Below are 18,668 nucleotides of genomic sequence, written 5' to 3'. Positions count from 1 at the left end.
GACGGCATCCCACGGATGTCTCTGCAGAGTGAGTGGACTCGCTTACCGGACGAAAAAAAAGTGATACAAAAATAAACAACCCAGCTCCTTGACCCCACCTCCTAACGAGTTGGTTAATCACAGCTCGCCATCCGCCAGGGGTCTACAAGCTGCGGCTCGAGAAATGAATGTGGCTCCATATGCGGTGAGACTTTGAAAAATTTGTAATTTTAAAATTACTAGTTTCATTTTTCAAATGTAATTCTAAATTTCAAGATTATGAACTTGTAACATTTTTTTTTTAATTGCTCAAAATGTGTGTCACAAGTGCCAATTGTGTGACACCTATTACCATATCTAATTACTATACGTACTGTAGTATCTGTGTGTAGTCTAGCAAGGGACGCGTGGGCTGACGTCGGTTTTACTCAGATGTGTCCTACAGCAGCTCCTCATTTTTATTTGGATGTTTGCCTGTTGTTTCATTCAATAAATTGCTGACGGTTGCATCGTGGACCGTGGCTCTCCTTACCCACATGTGAAGGCATCAAACAGGCAAAATGTTCGCATTCATCACTGATGCTAATTCAAATTTAAACACACATTGTTGTTGCACATTGTTTTTGTGGAGAATGTAAGGAAATCACATGCCGATTGACGTGCACCTCCCGACAGGGCTGTAATGTAATATTTCATTTCAAAGCACCTGAGAGACAGTCATGTGATAATTTATTAAGGCACACTAATTGAGAATCCCATCAAAATATGTAATTAAACACTTAAGCGTAATTACCCAGCGCAGTAGGAACCCAGTGAATTAATTAAGGAGAAAAAAAACGACATCCATTTATTTGAATTCATTTGTCCCCTTTCCACTTGTAATAATTAACATTTTAATTGCCTTAATCTGAGCGAAACAAAGTCACACTTTATTTCACAGGAAAGCAAGAAATCCACACTCATTAGGAAAAAAAACATAACAGCTACTTTTGAGTGTGTATACATTCCCGTTTGTGTGTGGTGCTTTACACATTTAAACTGCGGCGAGTCGTATCTCCATGGAAACATAATTGAGATTTTTCGACCAGTTGAAAAAGTAAAGCGTTGGCCTCAGACTAATCTATGGAACGTGAAGGAGCACAATTGTTGTCTGATGTGAAACACACACAACTGAATGTGAATGTGTGCGTTATTATCAGCAGCCTGGCTGTGGTTGACGTATACCTGGAGAGCAACTTAACAACCTCAGGCCACGACTGCATGTCAGGATCATGAGAATGACACGCGCACACACAGGAAATGGGAATATCTGTGGCCCCGCTGGAGCCATTTACCTTTCTCTGAGTAGGTTTAAGATATTAATTAAGATAAATCTACCTCAATTCTCACATTCCGCCATCTGCTTATTTATCAGAATTATGTTAAGCGTTTCAGTAGGGGCCCGGAGAATTATTGCCCATTTTGAGTGCGTAATTCCTTTTAACGTTGGTGCGCCGTCTTGCTTTGCATACGGACGGCGTGACATCTCCTTGGCATGTGGTGAGCAAGCAAAGTATACACGCAGTCAGACCACGTGAGGGTGCCTCCCCACCCTGTCGTTGGTCCTCACACAAACAATAGGGACTTGCATATTAATGGTTCTAATCATGTGCAGCCTGGGTTTTAAGGGGTGGGGCTTGTTTAGGGAGTCTTATTACGGGATAACGGGGTTTGGGTAACAGGTTGCGTTCGGGAGTATCTCCTATTCATCCATCCATCCATCCATTTGCTTGACCACTAATTCCTCACAAGGGTCGCGGGGGGTGCTGGCGCCTATCTCAGCTGGCTCTGGGCAGTAGGCGGGGGACACCCTGGACTGGTTGCCAGCCAATGGCAGGGCACACAGAGACGAACAACCATTCACACTCACAAGCACACCTAGGGACAATTCGTAGGGCCCAATTAACCTGCCATGCATGTCATGGAAATGTGGGAGGAGACCGGAGCACCCGGAGAAGAGCCACGCGAGCACGGGGAGAACATGCAAACCCAGGAAGGCCGGAGCCTGGACTCGAACCCGAGTCCTCAGAACTGGGAGGCGGACGTGCTAACCACTCAACTACCGTGCCCTCCTATTCATGTAAAAAAATAAAAATAAAAAAAAATAAAATAAAATAAAATAATACTGGAGAAGGGTTGGGTTTTGGGGCATCTAGTTTGGTGTTATTGTCAATAATTTGGTTTTAAAGTTGGTTTGACTTATGGAGCGAACAGTTCAGGACTGTTGCTTCCTTGAGGGTGGTCGACACACCCACCAAGGCAAAAATAAAGGGACTCCCCAGCTACATTTTAGAACTGAAGAAGCCTTTTGGACCAGGTCTAGTTGAAATATGGTTTGGGCAATGGACTATATGGTTGACAATATATTAAGCTCGAAAAGGTCACAGACTTGTTTTACGCCGGAGTTGTGCGGTTAGGAGGTAAAAGCGGCAAAAGCGGGACAGATCCGAGTCCCGCTCAAGCCAGGGAGGACTAATGAGGGCGAGGCGATGCGGCGTGATTAAATTTAGATCTGGAGGGAGATCTTGACCCGCTCTGGCCCGCGTCTAAGTGACATTTGCTCAAGAGAAACACACTGCAGCTGAGGCTTATTAACCTTTTATAGATCCCAGCACCGCCGGCCCACTTAATTGGCCACTGGATTATTCAATAGACCGAAATCACAGGGATTTCCCCCAACACGGCGCAGGAGAGGTCCGGTCTGTGACGACGTACTGCGGTTAAACTGAAATTGACCTTTCGATCTGTGTCAAGGACAACGCAAAAACAACAAATGATTCTGTCCAAGCCAAAGTCACACATATTCAATTCAAAGGTGGATCCAACACCGGGCAAATGGTTCATCAGTTCAAGGGTAAGATGCACATATGGACAACACTGTTGGTACCAAGTTGAAAAATAATAAAGGAAATAAAATATAGCAATCAATTTTTAAAAAAGAAAAAGAAAATTAACAAAAACAGACCTGGACAAAAATGATGTTACCGTAAATATTTTGTTGCACAACCTTTTGAGGCTGTTAGTACAATCCAAGGATTTTTTTTTTTTTTTGTGACTTTCAATAAGACCTGTGCCTCCCTCAGCAGGTATTTTGTCCCACCCTTATTTAAATGAGCAAACTGCTCCAGTTCAGTTGTCTCAGATTTGAAGGGCACTTTCTCCAGACATGTTTCAGTTCCTTCCACAGATACCTAATAGGATTTAGATAAGACTAGACCACTTGAGAATTGCCCAAAGTTTTGGTCTTAGCAATTCTTGAGTATTTCTAGCTGTGTTTTGGGTCATTGTCCTGTTGCAAGACCCATGACCAGCAATGGAGACCAAGCTTGTTGACACTGAGCACCACATTTCATTCTAGTATACCTTGATAGTCTTGAGATTTCAGTGTACCATGCATAGATTTTAGAGCAAAGCAGCCCCAGAACCTCACAGAGCATTCTCCATATTTCACAGGAGGGACAGTGCTCTTTTCTTGGGATGCATATATACCCTTGAATTGATATAATAATAATAATTTGTCAGAATTTGTGGACCTACATTTTCTCAAGTTGTCATTTTGGTGTCAATATTACTAAGGGTGCACCGATCACAATTTTCTGGCTGATCACCGATATCCAATATTTAAAAAAATCTAACCTGGCGATTGTTTTTGGGTTTTTTTCCCATAACAAGCAGCATACGTTCAGTGTTCCAATATTGTTTTACTGGAATAATAGAAAATATAATAAATATAAAATATATAATAATAATAATAATAATAAAAAAATAAAATAATAATAATAATATAAAAATAATATAAAATATCCATGAAATAATACAAACGGGTTGTTTTAACGACACATGTAGTAGTTCTTTCAAATAAAAAAGCAAAACCTATGAGTCATCTCAGCAGAAGAGGACAGTGGTTGACTTTTTCAGACCTTTAAGGAGAGAGATGAGATCAGTGGAAAAGATCGGTTTATTTTTAAGGAATCGGCCGATCACCGATCCTGATAAATCGTCAGGCCGATTGATCGGTGCACCTTTAAATATTACGTTTCGACTTAAACCATCAAATACATTTCTCTACAACACTGATGCTTAACTGTAAAAATAAATGCATGTACTTGAAGGCTGACGCAAACAATACAATGTGTCCCCTGAGACCTGCAAGATATTATTAGATGGTGGATTATTCAATCTCCGGTTTCTAACGGTGATAAATGTCAGTTGCGGGAAAGGCTGAGGGAAGTAATCCTAAAGTGCAAGGAGAAGGATCCTGACACAACTTGAAAAGTGATATGAAATCTCAATGCTGAGATCATCATCAGGCTGTGCGAGTGTTGATGCAAATATGAATTGGGGCCCACTTTGCCGATCTGGTCCCAGTCAGCGCAGATGACCGACAAGGAGCGCGAACATTGCTTGTCAAGTGTCTGGTGGCGAGCAAAAGGAGAAAAACGGGAAGGGGATCAACATATTCCAAATGAGCAGACATAATCCCTGTGAATGTGAAGTTAAGCCATTTCATAATTAGCAGATTTTCTAATGTATGCCAGGCTTTAATGACCTTTGCAAATGAGAATGCTTGTTTGAATTCCCGCCGTCACTCACATGCTTTTTATCCCCGCCATATCGGCCCGATGATATGCGTAAGCTTAATGAGCAAGTTGAATGGGAAGCGACGGGCTCGGGATGCATGAGGCAGATTGCAAATGCATTTCCACACCTTGCATATCATCAGCGTGCCTGTAAAGTGGCGTCCCCCTGACCCGCTAACAATGCATTTGAAGCCTTTACCTTCAATTACGTACACTTCGTCTTACTCGCATCGCTCTCATTAAAGCGCTATTAGCATATTATAGCACACCTCCATCACACTTCAACACGGGAAACATATTTTCTGGCGTGGATGGCAGATGATTGCATCTAAAACGCATCAACTGTGTTCATCTTGGTCATATACGACTGGGTTGGCACTTAAAGTTGTAATTTGGTGACTTCTATGGTTTTTGTTGTTTATTTTTTATGCATTATTGAATTGTAATTAAAGAAATGAATGAATGAAAAAATTGATACAAATAATTAAAAGGGAGAAATGCTTGAAAATAAATCTGAAAATCTCATTTTAATATTTTGAATCCAACAAATATTCAGTTTTGAAATAATCAGAAATGTTTCCAAAATTAGCGATTTTAATTTTTTAGTCTGATGCACTAGAGAAGTTTTTTAATCTGAAAAAATGTTTTTGAAATGTTGGGACTTTTATAATTTTACCTGAAACATAATGGGGGAAAAAAAAACGTTTTTAAATCTGAAAAAAGGCAACAAAAAAACAAACAAAAACAAAAAAAACAAAAAAAGACTTTTTTTATTTTTTATTTCGTGACACAATGAATTGTTTTATTTTTAATTAAATTTAAAAAATGCAACAAATATTCCAAATTGTTTTATGCAATACTTTATAATGCTTTATATATTTTATGCGACACGGAAAGAAAAATGCGTTTTTGTTTTTAATCTAAACTTATCACTAAACTAATTGCATTTTTGAGACTTTTATACAGTATTTTAAAAACAAAATAATTTAGATTTTTAATTTTCAAAAAGTTATCAATATTTCCAGATTCAGTAAATTTTATTATCTAGTATGCAAAGAATTGTTTTTAATCTAGAAAACTGAAAAAATATTAAATAGTGTGCCTTTTATTTTCATCTAACATATAAGAAAAAAATGTTTTTCTTTATAATCCAAACCTGCCGTTAAATATATGATTAAAGACACATTTTTATTGTATTTTACCAAACAACACATTTTCTTTTTTTCCAAACTGTGTGGCTTTTAATATATTTTTTTAATCTAAAAAATATATATATATATACATATATTTCCAAATACTGAGGTTTTTCATTTGACAAATACTTAAGATAAACAAATAAATAAATAAAATAATTACACATTTTATGATTCATGCTGAAACATTTTTGAAAATTATTTTAATTAATTGAAAAAAATCTTTTATTTTATTTATCTGACACACAAATAACATTTGTGTTGGGGGAGGGTGCCATACAATTCTGAAGGTATGCTTCTTATTCAAGCTATTAGAAAGTGATATTAAGGGCTATCTAGTTATTTTTTCCTTTTCTACAAACACTTCTTATTGGCTAAAACAGAAGTGACTACAGTGACACCCTTAACATGCTACCAAATGCTTTTTGGAATTTTCTTTGGTCTTTATGTTCAAAATGTTGACAAAATGGTTCTTATTGCTGAATTCTAGCTGACTTCACATATTAACATACATCAAACACAAAACACAATGTGGACAACAGCTCAAATTAACAGTCGCCAATCAGCCAAAGACACGACAGCTGCGATGTGGAGTATTTAGCGAAGTGGCGCTGACGGCGAGGAAAACACGCGTCACTTACGTGTGTCGGCTTTCACGCTCGCTCATAATCTGTCTGGGATTTCATGTGTGTTAACACAGCTCCCGACGCAGAGTGCAAAACACTTGAGCGGCGCTACATAAATGTCTCCGTGTAGCAAGTTGACAATAAACAAGCTATTCACTGGCGGGGATTTGCATGGGAAATGGGCGCATTAGCCGTGCGGATGGGGAAAGATGGCTTCTGAAGAGACGCGGCGCTTTGTCAGGGCGGCAGACGAAACTCTCGGCAGATTAGCGGCGGCCCTGACCACGGAGCCGGAATAAGCTAATTGCTTAATTAGCTGACCCAATTCCGTAAGCTTCTTTGGGCATATTAACAACAGCTAGGCCGTAAATGCTTCACAGAGGCTTGTGTTTGTTTTTATGGAATTACAGTAATGAGGATCAAACACAAGTCAGCGGTGACGACGAGGTGCACTCGTATTTACTGTATTCATCCTCATGAATGCAGATTTACACGGGAAAAGGAAGCTAATTTGTCGTCGCTGTTTCCGCGCCGCCGTCCCTCGGTGTTTGTCGAAACAATTACGCCGCTCTGGGGAGTTTTCCCGCCCCCTTTTTAGGCATCCATTTTGAGCGATGAGGAAATAACGAGGGGGAAAGTATTCGCATTAGACGACTTGATGACTGAAATTGATTAATGTACATTTTTGGGGGTGGCCTATGCACACTTTACATACATGATCTCAGCTGAGCACAAGGGAGGCAAAAGAGTGTTATTTGTGTGAGAGGAACTCATCTATATGCTAATTCAACGGCTTCATTTCCTCCATACAGGACTGTTTACCTATTAGCTCACGTGCATGTAAAGGGAATTGGAACATTACAAGCGCAAAAAAAGAAAAAGCTGAAGAATTGTGAGCATTAGCATTAGCTTATGTTCCTATTCTTTGTCTGAACTGGAAACAGGAATCAACTTCCCCATTTCTTTCTTTTTATTCATGCGAGTGGAGCCAAGACGAAAGTGTCTTAACACAATGATAACAGACAGTACACATCACATTTATAAAACACACTAAAACCAAAATGTCCTTGATTTTCATTTTTGTGAATTAATTTTAGAGGTGAAGTAACTAATCAATTTCATTGATTAAAATATATTATTAAAACAGTTTCCAACTAATTTAGTCATCGATGAGTTGGTAAATAACTTTGTTTTACCACAGTGGTCCGTTTTTCCATGTTTCGAATCATTGTGCATTAGCGCAAGCCACTGTGTGGCAGTAATGAGTCACGGGTGGTTGGAGGCAACCAGTATGACGGTAGAAGTAACGAACAGCCAATAGTGAGCCTTATTTTGCATCACATGATTCAGCAGAACACTCATTGCATTAAGCAAGATGGCAACTATTGATGGCATTGGCGAGAATTCAACAAAAAAAGAAGAAAGGGGAAAATACTGGAACTTTATGAAACAAGTCTTCTAAAGTATGGGAGCATTTTTCACTTCATCTTCCAAAACGCAGATTGACGTGCAAAATATGCAAGAACGAGCTGGCTTGGCATGCCAGCACAACTTCTCTGCGGTAACATATCAAGCCTAACAAGGTGTGCATTGAAACGGAGGACAACGAGCACATGCGGTGACTTTATCAAGATAAAATATTTATGGGGTCTTAAGTTGCTCATCCTGTAGCCAAGAACTACAATTTGTTTACAGCTGGTTCTTGTAATCACAGAGATTTTCAGTTTTTACTTTTTACAATGATGAGTGATGCTCTTGACGGTTTGTGTTTAACTGTACTTGGAATGACTGCACTCCTAAATGTGGCCATTCATGCCATGGGCACCTTATTTGAAATTTGAAGCATTGTTGACTGAGTTTTTTTTTTTTGAGTTTGACGGTATGAATACACTTAACTCATTCACTGCCATTGACGGAAAAAGATGTCAAATGATGCATTTTTTTTTTCTGGTCTGGCAATGAATGTGTTAATAAATAACTTAATAAAAAAAATCAAAGTGGCCCTTGCATCTTTCTATTTTTCTGTATGTGGCCTTCAGAGGAAAAAGTTTGGACACCCCTGCTATACATTATATCAACAATTTATAATTTCTTCATTGATTTTTACCATGTTTAAAAAAAATAATGTAGCTTAACAATATTTAAGGGGGCTTCTGTCTGACACCCCCCCCAAATAGTAACTACGCTACTGCCCAAATGGATTGCAACACTCTTTGCATCTGTGCATTTGATAAAATGAGTTAGTCAATGCTAAAAGGCTGAGTTTTCTTTTTTCCTTTTCTTTTTTTTTTTTTAACACATTCATTGCCAGACCAGAAAAAAATGCATCATTTGACGTATTTTTCTGTCAATGGCAGTGAATGAGTTAATTGGTTCGTCCAGCTTTGCTGTGTTTACAAAAGAAAAAAGAAAAACAAAATGCAGTAAACTGAACACTTGTTTTCTTTCTGGAAATATCTTATTAAAGCAGAGGTCGCAACACTGCCATAATGTAAGTATTGATGTAGGCATTAGGGGTGTTCCATAGCATAACTTCTACGATATTACCGGTGTATTTTTTTGGTTGATAAAAATTTGAAATATGAAATTGAGATCATGACGTAATGCGTAACATTATACGTCTTCATGTCAATTTGGATGTACACGCGTCGTTCGCTGTTTCATCAAAAAACAATGTCGGAGCGTGTGAGGCTGCAAGAGCTGCAACCAGTTCTGTCGCGTCTTCGGCAAAGTTGGAGTGAGCTTCGTCGTGTGGAGGCTGTTTGGTTACAAGAGGTTGCGGTCGCATATTGTTTGGCCAAGATAAACAATCTGCAGTGTTTAGTTCACGTGGGTTTGGGATGCCAACCGGCCGCTAAGCTAACATGCTCTCCTACTCCTTTTGGACATGTAAATTATGACATTTTAGTGAATTATTGTCTTTCTTCAATTTCTCATTTTAACTTCAACTTATATTTTGCAATGTGTTTGTATGTTCAATAAACCAACCAACCAACCAACCAACCAACCACTCTCTGGCTTTGGCCAACAGTATCTGACGATCTCTGCTCCGTCAATATTTGGAAGCAGATGAATTTTTTTTTTATAGGCAGGCTCAGGATGACATTTCTCTTAATACCTCTACTGAAAAGAATGACTTCAGAAATATTTTCATGTTTTTTTTTTAATACAATAAAATGACAGCTTAGGAATATACACACAGGTAAACGAAAAGTAAAAAGGCTGTAAACAGACAAACAAAGTTTAAGCTTAAAAATACAGTCCAGCTCTGGTTCTCCTGTTAACAAAGGGCACCCTTATGTGGTCAACGGCTGGATACAATCAGCAGGAAGAAAATGCCGAGAACACACTTTGGAGCTATCAGTTATCCCACAATAACCCACTCTTCTCCACTGCTTAGCGTAAGAGAAAAAACAAAGCAGAGTTAAACCTGCCTATCTGCGCACACAGCAGTGATTGCTCGATGTATTGCCGTCTCTCCTCTTCTTCGATACCTTGACAAATGCACGCAACCACACTCATAAACACAATGACGAAAATATCCTCCAAAACGCTGACAACTGGTCGAGGTTCTCTGAATGAAAACAAACGCCAATGGCCATTAACGGAAAAGGCGATGCAATATGAGATTTTCCCGGAAACACGTCACGGCTATTTTTGCATACAGTCATTAAGATAGATCCAACCTTGCATTTTCTTGAACGCTTGTCCTTTTAAGATTCACAGACATTCCCAATCGGAAATTAATCACCATGACTGAAATCTGACTGGACAAAAAAATAAACTCTACACATACATGTACTGGAATGCAGCCAAGAGAAATGCTACAAAATGAAGAGAATCGACTGTTGGAGAAGGCCTTGCTGACCCTGACCGCTCGCCACTGTGAAAAACTCTTTGCGGCTTTCCCCAAATCTTTGCAAGGACTTTCGCTGTGAGCTGCTTTACATCAGTCGACTTCTTGTTTAAGTCATGGAGTCATAATGTTCTTTATTTTGTTGCTTATTATCCTCAGCGCGAACACAATCGGGAACACAAAAACGGGATTAAATGCGTCACAGAAACACTCCGACAGTCTTACGAGGACTTGCAATGTCATCCCTCACGAGCCGCGCTGAAAGAGATGCAATCAACCCGTCCGTGTTGAGACATCTGTTGTGTTTAAGAGGATGACGACCACCCCCGCCCCCCACAACTGCCCCCCACTTCCCAGCCAAGACCCCCTTTTTGCCTTTCTTATTGTGTGTGGCCAAGACGACAGAATTGCCACTTACAGCCGCTAAGAGCCGGACGTTTCATCTCCAAGCTTCCTCTGGTCTTTTCGCTACTCATCCCATTTCCACTTCCTCCAAAAGTGCCACCACTTCATTAACCTTGCCGTCCGTGAGATAAAGAGGCAGTGCATCAAAGCGCGCGCACACATGGAACACAAACGCGGCATGTCGCACACACAGGCCCGTCTAACATGCGGGAAGGGGCCTTTGTGGAACAAACTGTCACCCACGTGCAGGGAGCCGTGCACGTCTACATGGAAGCGAAAACAAGAGTTACTTGACCACTTTAAAGACGCAAAAATGGATAATTGTTTTGTTTTGGGTTTTTTTTGTTTGTTTTGGCTCAAGGGCTCCCCCTAGAGATTTTGGGAAACTGCGAAAAACACACTACACTGAATAAAAGAAAGAATGAAATTTAGATTTAGATTTTAAATTAAACAGCAAATTAATTTTTAAAAAGTCGAATTGGGCCCTACTTCCTAGTTCTGCATTTTGTAATTTATTGTTTACATTATTTTGGTCTTAATCTTATTTATTTGATAATTTACTGATAGGTTTGTCATCCAATCCATAGCTTTTCCGAATGTGAAGTAAAATGTGAATTTAAAACCGGGGTACGTTCCAAACCCTGATTTTTGGCATATTGTTACATCGTATTTTGCATGTCCTACAAATGAAGTATTTGAGCCGTTTTATTTTTAAATCCTGTATAACCTGGGTCACCAACCTTTTTGAAGCTGGGAGCTACTTCTTGGCTACTGATTAGTGCGCAGGCCAACCAGTTTGACACACACTTCTGAATTAACACATTTGTTCAAATTACAATCAATCATGTTAGTATTTTATATTATTAGGGCTGGAAAAGATAGAATTGGCTACCACCAAAATTGGTCGACACAAAAAATGTGCTTCAAAATGAAGTGGGGGAAGGGAATGATAATCCGAGTAATCAATGGAATATTCAATCGACTAGAATAAGTGCAATTTCTGGAGAAATTGCGTGGGAAGGAATGTTGAAAGCTGAATGCTAAGATTTGAATGCATGTGGAATGCTTATGAAGTAAATTGAGATAAATTATGAAATTATAACTTCCTGGTTACTGGACAATGCACTTTAGCAACTGTGCCACCAAGCAGTATCAAACACAATGATGTTAAGTTATATGTATGGAAGTGGGCGTGGAAAGTGATACGAATGCTGCGTTCTCACCAAAAGCGGGGGAAGGCGTTTCGGCGGCGCATTTGCATTGTAGTCAATGAAGTTCGCGCGCAACGGAACGAAAGTGCGTGGGGCGGCGCGGAGCACGCGTTTGGTGCGCTGAGACGCGGTGCGCAGGAGCGAAAATCCGCACATTTGCCGAAGTTCAAAAAATTGAACTTTTTTCGCATTTTGCCTCCCAGCACATTATGCGAACTGGAATGCTTCCTTCGTGAGCGTTTCAGGAGTTTTTTGGAATGATTGCCACTCATTCGCGCTTTCATGCGCGGAGGAGGCGTGTCCCTTGGTGAACAAGGAAGTGGAGCACTTTAGTGAGTCAACAAAAAGTGAGCACCGCCAACTACTTCCACTTATATCCTGGGACTAAACAGCCATGGCACTATTTTCTATCTGGCGGCCGGCATTTGTGCTAAAAATAACTTGTATGGTAAACATTGCTGCTTCCTTAGTACAGTTCATTAGCAAGTAAACAGACTTACCAGCACTTGAATGCTAATTGTTTGCTCACCATTCTGTCCCAGCTGGTCGTGTTGTTGCGCTCGGGGTGACAAGAGAGGACGCTGTGTGTGACGGTAGCCCGTACTCGAAGCCGATTGGCTGCCGCGAGGTGAAAAGTGAAAAAAGTTCAACTTTTTTCAACTTTGGAAAATATGAGATATGTGCGGATTTTCGTCGCAAATGTGTGGATTTTCGCTGCTGCGCACCGCGTCCCAGCGCGCCAAACACGTCCTCCGTGCCACCCCACGGCCCCACGCACTTTCGTTCCGTTGTGCCCAAACTCCATGGACTACAATGCAAAGTAATGTGTAATCAGCAAAGTAATGTGGAATCAGCCGATATATACCCTGGGAGGTATATTTTTGAAGCTAGTTGATATTTGAACAATATAAATTGGAAGTATTATGTGGGAGTTGTTAAGCGGCAAAGAAGTGTGGAGAATAAATTGCTTCAGCATTCCCACAATTATGAAAAGCTTACTTAGTGACAGCACTAGTTATTAATATTAATAAATGACATTCATTTATGTGAAGACACTTCTCATGTTAAAAATTTGTCAAAAATAATTAGGAAATGTAAATAGCAATATGCAACACTTTATTTCTATAAATCTCTGCCAGTGTTTACATTTTGATCCCAATTCCTAGAAAATCACAATGCCCTATCACCGATGATGCCACAACACCACATTGGTGACCCATCTGTATAATTATTTGACAATCTCAAATGGATCTAATTGCTAGAAAAACGTGAAGTATTCTGGCTGGCCCGTTACTATTATAGACAGCTATAATAGGTAGGCAATTACAATAAGTTCTTGGTTACCATGGCAACAACAGACAAGCTCTACTTCTTATTAGAAGCCAGCGTACCATCCAAGTGATTCCGGAGCTGTTATTTGGAGCTAAAATTACTACATATTGTAGCTTTAAGGAAGATTGATTGGGAGGTGATGCAAGTAATTGGTGCTGTCACGAGTGTGACCCGCACACTTCAGACTCACAGAATCCAAAGCCAGCCTCAGACCGATGAGTAACGACTCCCATTTAAAAAAAAAAAGGAAAAAAAAAACATGAAAGTGGATGAGAGCAAATGTATTAACTGAGTCACAACATTGTTTTACTTGCACCACATACAAATCTCTGTGCTGCATTTAATCCCTCTACCCACAGTTTCTGCGAAATGGAGGATATAAATTATTTTCCTTTGGTGGAAACGGCAAATCCCCGTCTGGATTCTGTTAAAAGGCTTAAAATGTCACTAAATGCCAAGGCTGAGACTCCCGCTTGCGTGCCCGGGTCTTTAAGACAAGATGTTCAAGCGTTGAAAGTTACCTGAAACCGATGAGGTTAATATTCTTATCGGCTGGCTTGTGTGAAAGTGGATATTGAAAAAATAGCCAGGTAACCCCGCGCATTAGCAGCTATCACACGGATTAGCCTCGTAAATATAAATTACGCATTTAATTGTTTATTGTCGGGAGTATTTGCTTAACGCGATATGGTGGGTGAATGGGAATGAGGTGGGAGAAGCTTGCAACAATGATGGAAAAAAAAAATAAAACAGAAAGAGACACATACACACTCCTCCAAAACTCAAACTCCCTTATTTTGCTGTAGCCTAAAAACATTTGGGTTTGACATCAGAATAAGACATTTTCATCTGTTATTGATAAATATTTCCATCTAGATCAGATACACAACTTGGAAAATCACACCCTTTGTTTTAAACCACACGTTTTTGATATGAGCAAAAATAGTGACAGATTCTTCAAACAATAAATAGTGAAAGATGTCTGGTTTAGGTTTAACTGTGGTGTAACCAACACCAGAAGAAAGAACAAATGACTAAAAACAACCGTAGGCATAAAAAGCAGGATTGAAGAGGATCTATCATTCAACAAGCTTGAAATACTTCCTGTTTACACTTTTCTTCTTTCAAATATACAGTATCGAACAAAATAGTGCATTATCTAGTGATCGGAAGTGGAACTACACACAAAGGAACAAGAAGGAGGCCAAAGAGTGACAAACTACAAAAAACAAAACAAACAAAAACATAATAAATTCGCAAAATAGTGGGACTATGAACCAGAAGATTACTTGGCTCACTTCGTTCATTTGGCAATGCAGAGAGCTCTGATTTAGCTAGCAGTGAATGAGTTAACACAAGATGTATGGTGGCCCTAAAGGGTAAAAACGGCTTTAAATTGGACTAGCCTAGCCACACTATGCCGTTGCTTGACGTTACAGCCAGTGAGCACATTAGCGTAGCGTATTAGCATAGATGGACGCTGAAATAGAGGACAAAGGCTTACAGGGGCGAAAAAGAGGTCTAACAGCACATCCCTGTGAAAAAGCTGCCAGGGTGAATCACGGGTAAAACGTGACCAGTGAGGAAGACGCGGCGCTATCTATTTGCGCCTGGCATACATGCGCATATTGTGTTGCGAGGGAATTTCACTGATCCCGGCACGCAGCGGGAGAGGATAAAAAGTGAGTGGCTCAGACCACGAGTGCGGCTCGCGTGAATCTACGGCGTTGAGTCGAAAGTTGCGGCGCCGTTCCGCTGTGGAAAAAAAAAAGTCTGTCAGAATCCTGCGCGCCTGCTGATAACATGCTTGGATTAAGGATGTTTAAGGCAAGTGAAAATTATTCATTTGAGATGGATGAAAGCTGCACTTGTCAAGTCTACCAGTCATGCACTTTAGATATTTCATTTCCCACTCGCCCGCCGTGCATAATTTCCCCTCAATGCAAATTTTGACGCACTCCGCTTTCACCGCTAGTGCTGCGCGACACAGAAAATGGATCTTTGCCAGTCAATAGGTAACAAAACAATGCAATTTTTTTGTTTGCAGAAGGTGTGAGAATCTCATTTCGGGTGACAGAATGTAAACAAACCAGCTTTTTAAAGCATGTGAGGCCGCAAGAGAGAGACAAGAAAAAAAGATCGAAGTGAGAAGCAGCGGAGCCGATCTGTCAGCGTAGATCTAAGGCACTAAGCTCGCTATTCAAATATTATGACGGCGCTGATGAGAAGCATCGTCTCCGGCGCGGACGGGCCCGATAAATTAGAGGCGCCCTTCTCGTTTACTCATCAGAGCTAATGAGCCTGATCAAATTACCTGGAGGATCGTAATTACAGGCCAGTGGCAGCCATTCGCCTGGAGGGGCGGAGCTAAAGATGATGCAACTGGGCTTGTGTGTGCTGTGGGTCTAACATTAGGTACCATCTAAGGCAGGGATGGGCACTTTTTTTTTTAACAGAAAGATGGGCCAAGTCAATCAAACATACTCTAAAATTGTGTATGTAAAATATGTTAAATAGCTAATTTTAATAAACAAAGCATAATGAATTACTTCAAATAAATACAGTACATGTTAAATGATTTATTTGGCTCACATTTTTTAGTTTATTTACAATAAGCTTAATGAGATAAATGAATAGAAACTGAATCAATGCATTTGAATGAATGTTAGCCAATCAATAACCACCGAATTAATGTCTTACTCTTAATGCATCACCAAAAGCTGTTTCTAATATTTCAGTTAAAGCCTTTTTAGCTTCACATGCAGAGTTCAAACAAATGTCTGTGACACAACCTAATACTCTTTTGTCACTTTCTTTATAAAGTGACAAAAGAGTATTAGGTTGTGTCACATTTGTTTAAAAAAAATGTTCACAATTGTTCATTTCGATTTCAACATAAAGCAGCCTTTTTCCCTATTAAATACATTATTTGATCAAATGTAAATGTAGAGCATCAACAGAATGATGTGGACCAATTCAAAATAATAATAATAATAATAATAATAATAATAAAACAATTATAATATTAATTAATAGTATAATAAAACATAAGAATAAAAACAACAATAATAATTATTCTATTATTATTATTATTATTATTATTATTATTATAATTAAAAATGATAATAATAAATTATGACTTCATGCAGTATTTTGCCCAAAAAAAAAAAATCACCTTAAGGGAAAATTTGAACCATTTTGGGCAAAATAGCAAGTTTAACAAATTTACCTACATTAAACCCACCCAATGTTTATGATTGAAGTCTTTTAAATAATTTTTAACATTAAATTTATTTATTTTTATAGCACTGTGTGTTCTTTCATTACCGTAATTTTCGTGAGCTATCATATATTTCTGTATTTTGTTTTTAAATGGCTTTGCTTTTTAAATGCGTATAATTTTAGTTCTGCAAAGTACATTACTTAGCCTGTGTATGAAATGTGCTATATAAATAAAGCAGTCTTGCCTTGCCCTCATTTGAAAATCTGAACCATTGGGTCTTAACTATGTTTAATTAAAAAAAATAAAAATAAAAAAATAAAAACTATGTTTAATTTGTGGCGTACACAAGTGAACCAAAATTATCGAATCACCTTTCAGTGTGGCACAGTGCACTTGTACATCAACCCCAGTTAGTAAATGAATTCCAAATAGCTTTACTATGCATGTGAAAGCATCATTTCTGGATGCAGTTAGCGTGGGTGTACTTATTGTTGCGTCCGGGTGAGTGTATTTCCATGGCAAAGTTCCCCCCAACAAGATTACAAATTCAGCTGAAAAGAGACTTTTTTTCATACAGATGAAGCACTTGACGACTAATGGCAAATTCTAATGAGCAGCCTGGACACAAGGGCTCACCTCAGAGGATTCCATTTCATCACACGCACGCACACACAAATTGTTTTACTTATGAATATTAATGTCCCTCTAATTTGAGGCTGTTGTTAATGCTTGTCGCTCGGCGCTAGCTGGGCGAATCGGGTCCCCTTCCTGTTTCCAACCATGTATTCCGCACCCACTCCACCCTCCCCCTGACACTAAGCCCTCGCCTTTGATTCTTAATTGCACCAGTGCAAGCATTTGCAGGAGACGGGGCGCAAAGCTTTAATTAACTCTAATATCACACATTCAAGTCTCGACTGTCAGACGCATCACACGCGTGCCACTTCTTACTCCTCTTCCTTTTTCTTTTTTTTTCTTTTTACACACCAAACATCAACTCAGAACTCAGTTCCGACTTTGTGATCACCATTTCATGCATCTCAAAGTGAGCCGTGTGTCATATCTGTTGCAGTTCATCTACATTTTACCCTTGTTTACTTAATGCAGTCGCTTGTTGCAAAAAATAAATAAATATATATATAAAAAAAAAAGTGAATGGAATAAATTTTGAAGGGTTTAGATAGGCTGAGAAATGGGGGAGCAGTGAAATCGCGGCAAAAGTGGGCGGAATAATACAAACTGGGAGCAGAATAACTTCTTCCCATGCATGTGCGTTACGTGTGAATACTTTTCAGCTTTCGCACAATAATTCCACCTCATGCACACGCACACACGCGCTAATCTTCAAAGGATTTATTGGACGCCAGAGTTGAAAGTTGCTACAGCGCGCCTACCTTTCCAAGCTAAAATGCTAAACGGGAGCAGGCCGCATATTCAGGTGCGGCACAATCGCCGTGCAGATATTAGTAAAGAGTAATGTTTAATTAAAGCACGTCAGACGTGTGATAAGGCTGCACTATAGTTTATAAGCCTTGATCGCCATAAGCTAGCGCCAGGGCTAATCCTCTTTCACGTAGCGTAACAGCGTCGGCACGGCTCAAACTTTCTTTCTTTTTTACAGCATTTATAAAATTAGCAAAGAAATTAACTGTCTGCAAGTGTGGCAAATTGGATTTTGCATGTGGCGCCTGTGTGTGCTTGAACGAGAGCGTGCGATAGAGCATAGCCAGGCTGCCACCTACAGTACAAAATGGAGGCTGCTCAACACGTGTGGCTTAATTAACAAGATCTCCGCGTCCTCCTCTAGCCCTCTGTCTTCTTCTCCTGCTAATGTCGTTACAGGAAATTTGTTAAAATCCATTATTGGAATTATTAATGAAATAATTTCAATTTGGCTGGGAGACTGTGGAAGGATTACACGTGTGTCTAATATGCACATAATGTAGCTGAAATTATTTCAACAGCTGACGACCTACTTTTGACCTCACGCCACCTGATTGGATGCATTTTTTAAAGGATTAATGACTAATTAAAGTAGCACACAGTTATTATTAAAAATTAAAATGTAAGGAATAAATACAGGATGGTAGGTAGGTAGGTGTGTAAGTATGCGTGTGACAGTTGGAAACGTGATGTGCAAGTAATACTGAATAATAAACACAACAAAATTACAAACTTGGATGTCTTTTACATTGCCGTCAAAAAGAATACAAACAAGAACACT

The 18,668-nt window shown here is 39.4% G+C and overlaps 1 protein-coding gene across 1 annotated transcript in view; it reads right to left on the bottom strand.

Moving 5' to 3' along the window:
- The window catches only part of micall2a (mical-like 2a), a 118,953-nt gene that overhangs the window by 86,121 nt on the left and 14,164 nt on the right, over positions 1–18,668 (bottom strand). Inside the window, exon 18 of the mRNA XM_077527636.1 lies at positions 12,419–14,976. Within this exon, the coding sequence (XP_077383762.1) occupies positions 14,822–14,976 (155 nt within the window). The 3' untranslated portion in view covers positions 12,419–14,821. The remainder of the gene's footprint in view (positions 1–12,418; positions 14,977–18,668) is intronic.

Source organism: Festucalex cinctus, chromosome 1 (genome assembly GCF_051991245.1).
Source record: "Festucalex cinctus isolate MCC-2025b chromosome 1, RoL_Fcin_1.0, whole genome shotgun sequence".
In the NCBI taxonomy this organism is placed as follows: Eukaryota; Metazoa; Chordata; class Actinopteri; order Syngnathiformes; family Syngnathidae; genus Festucalex; species Festucalex cinctus.
This window is presented reverse-complemented; position numbering and strand designations above follow the sequence as displayed.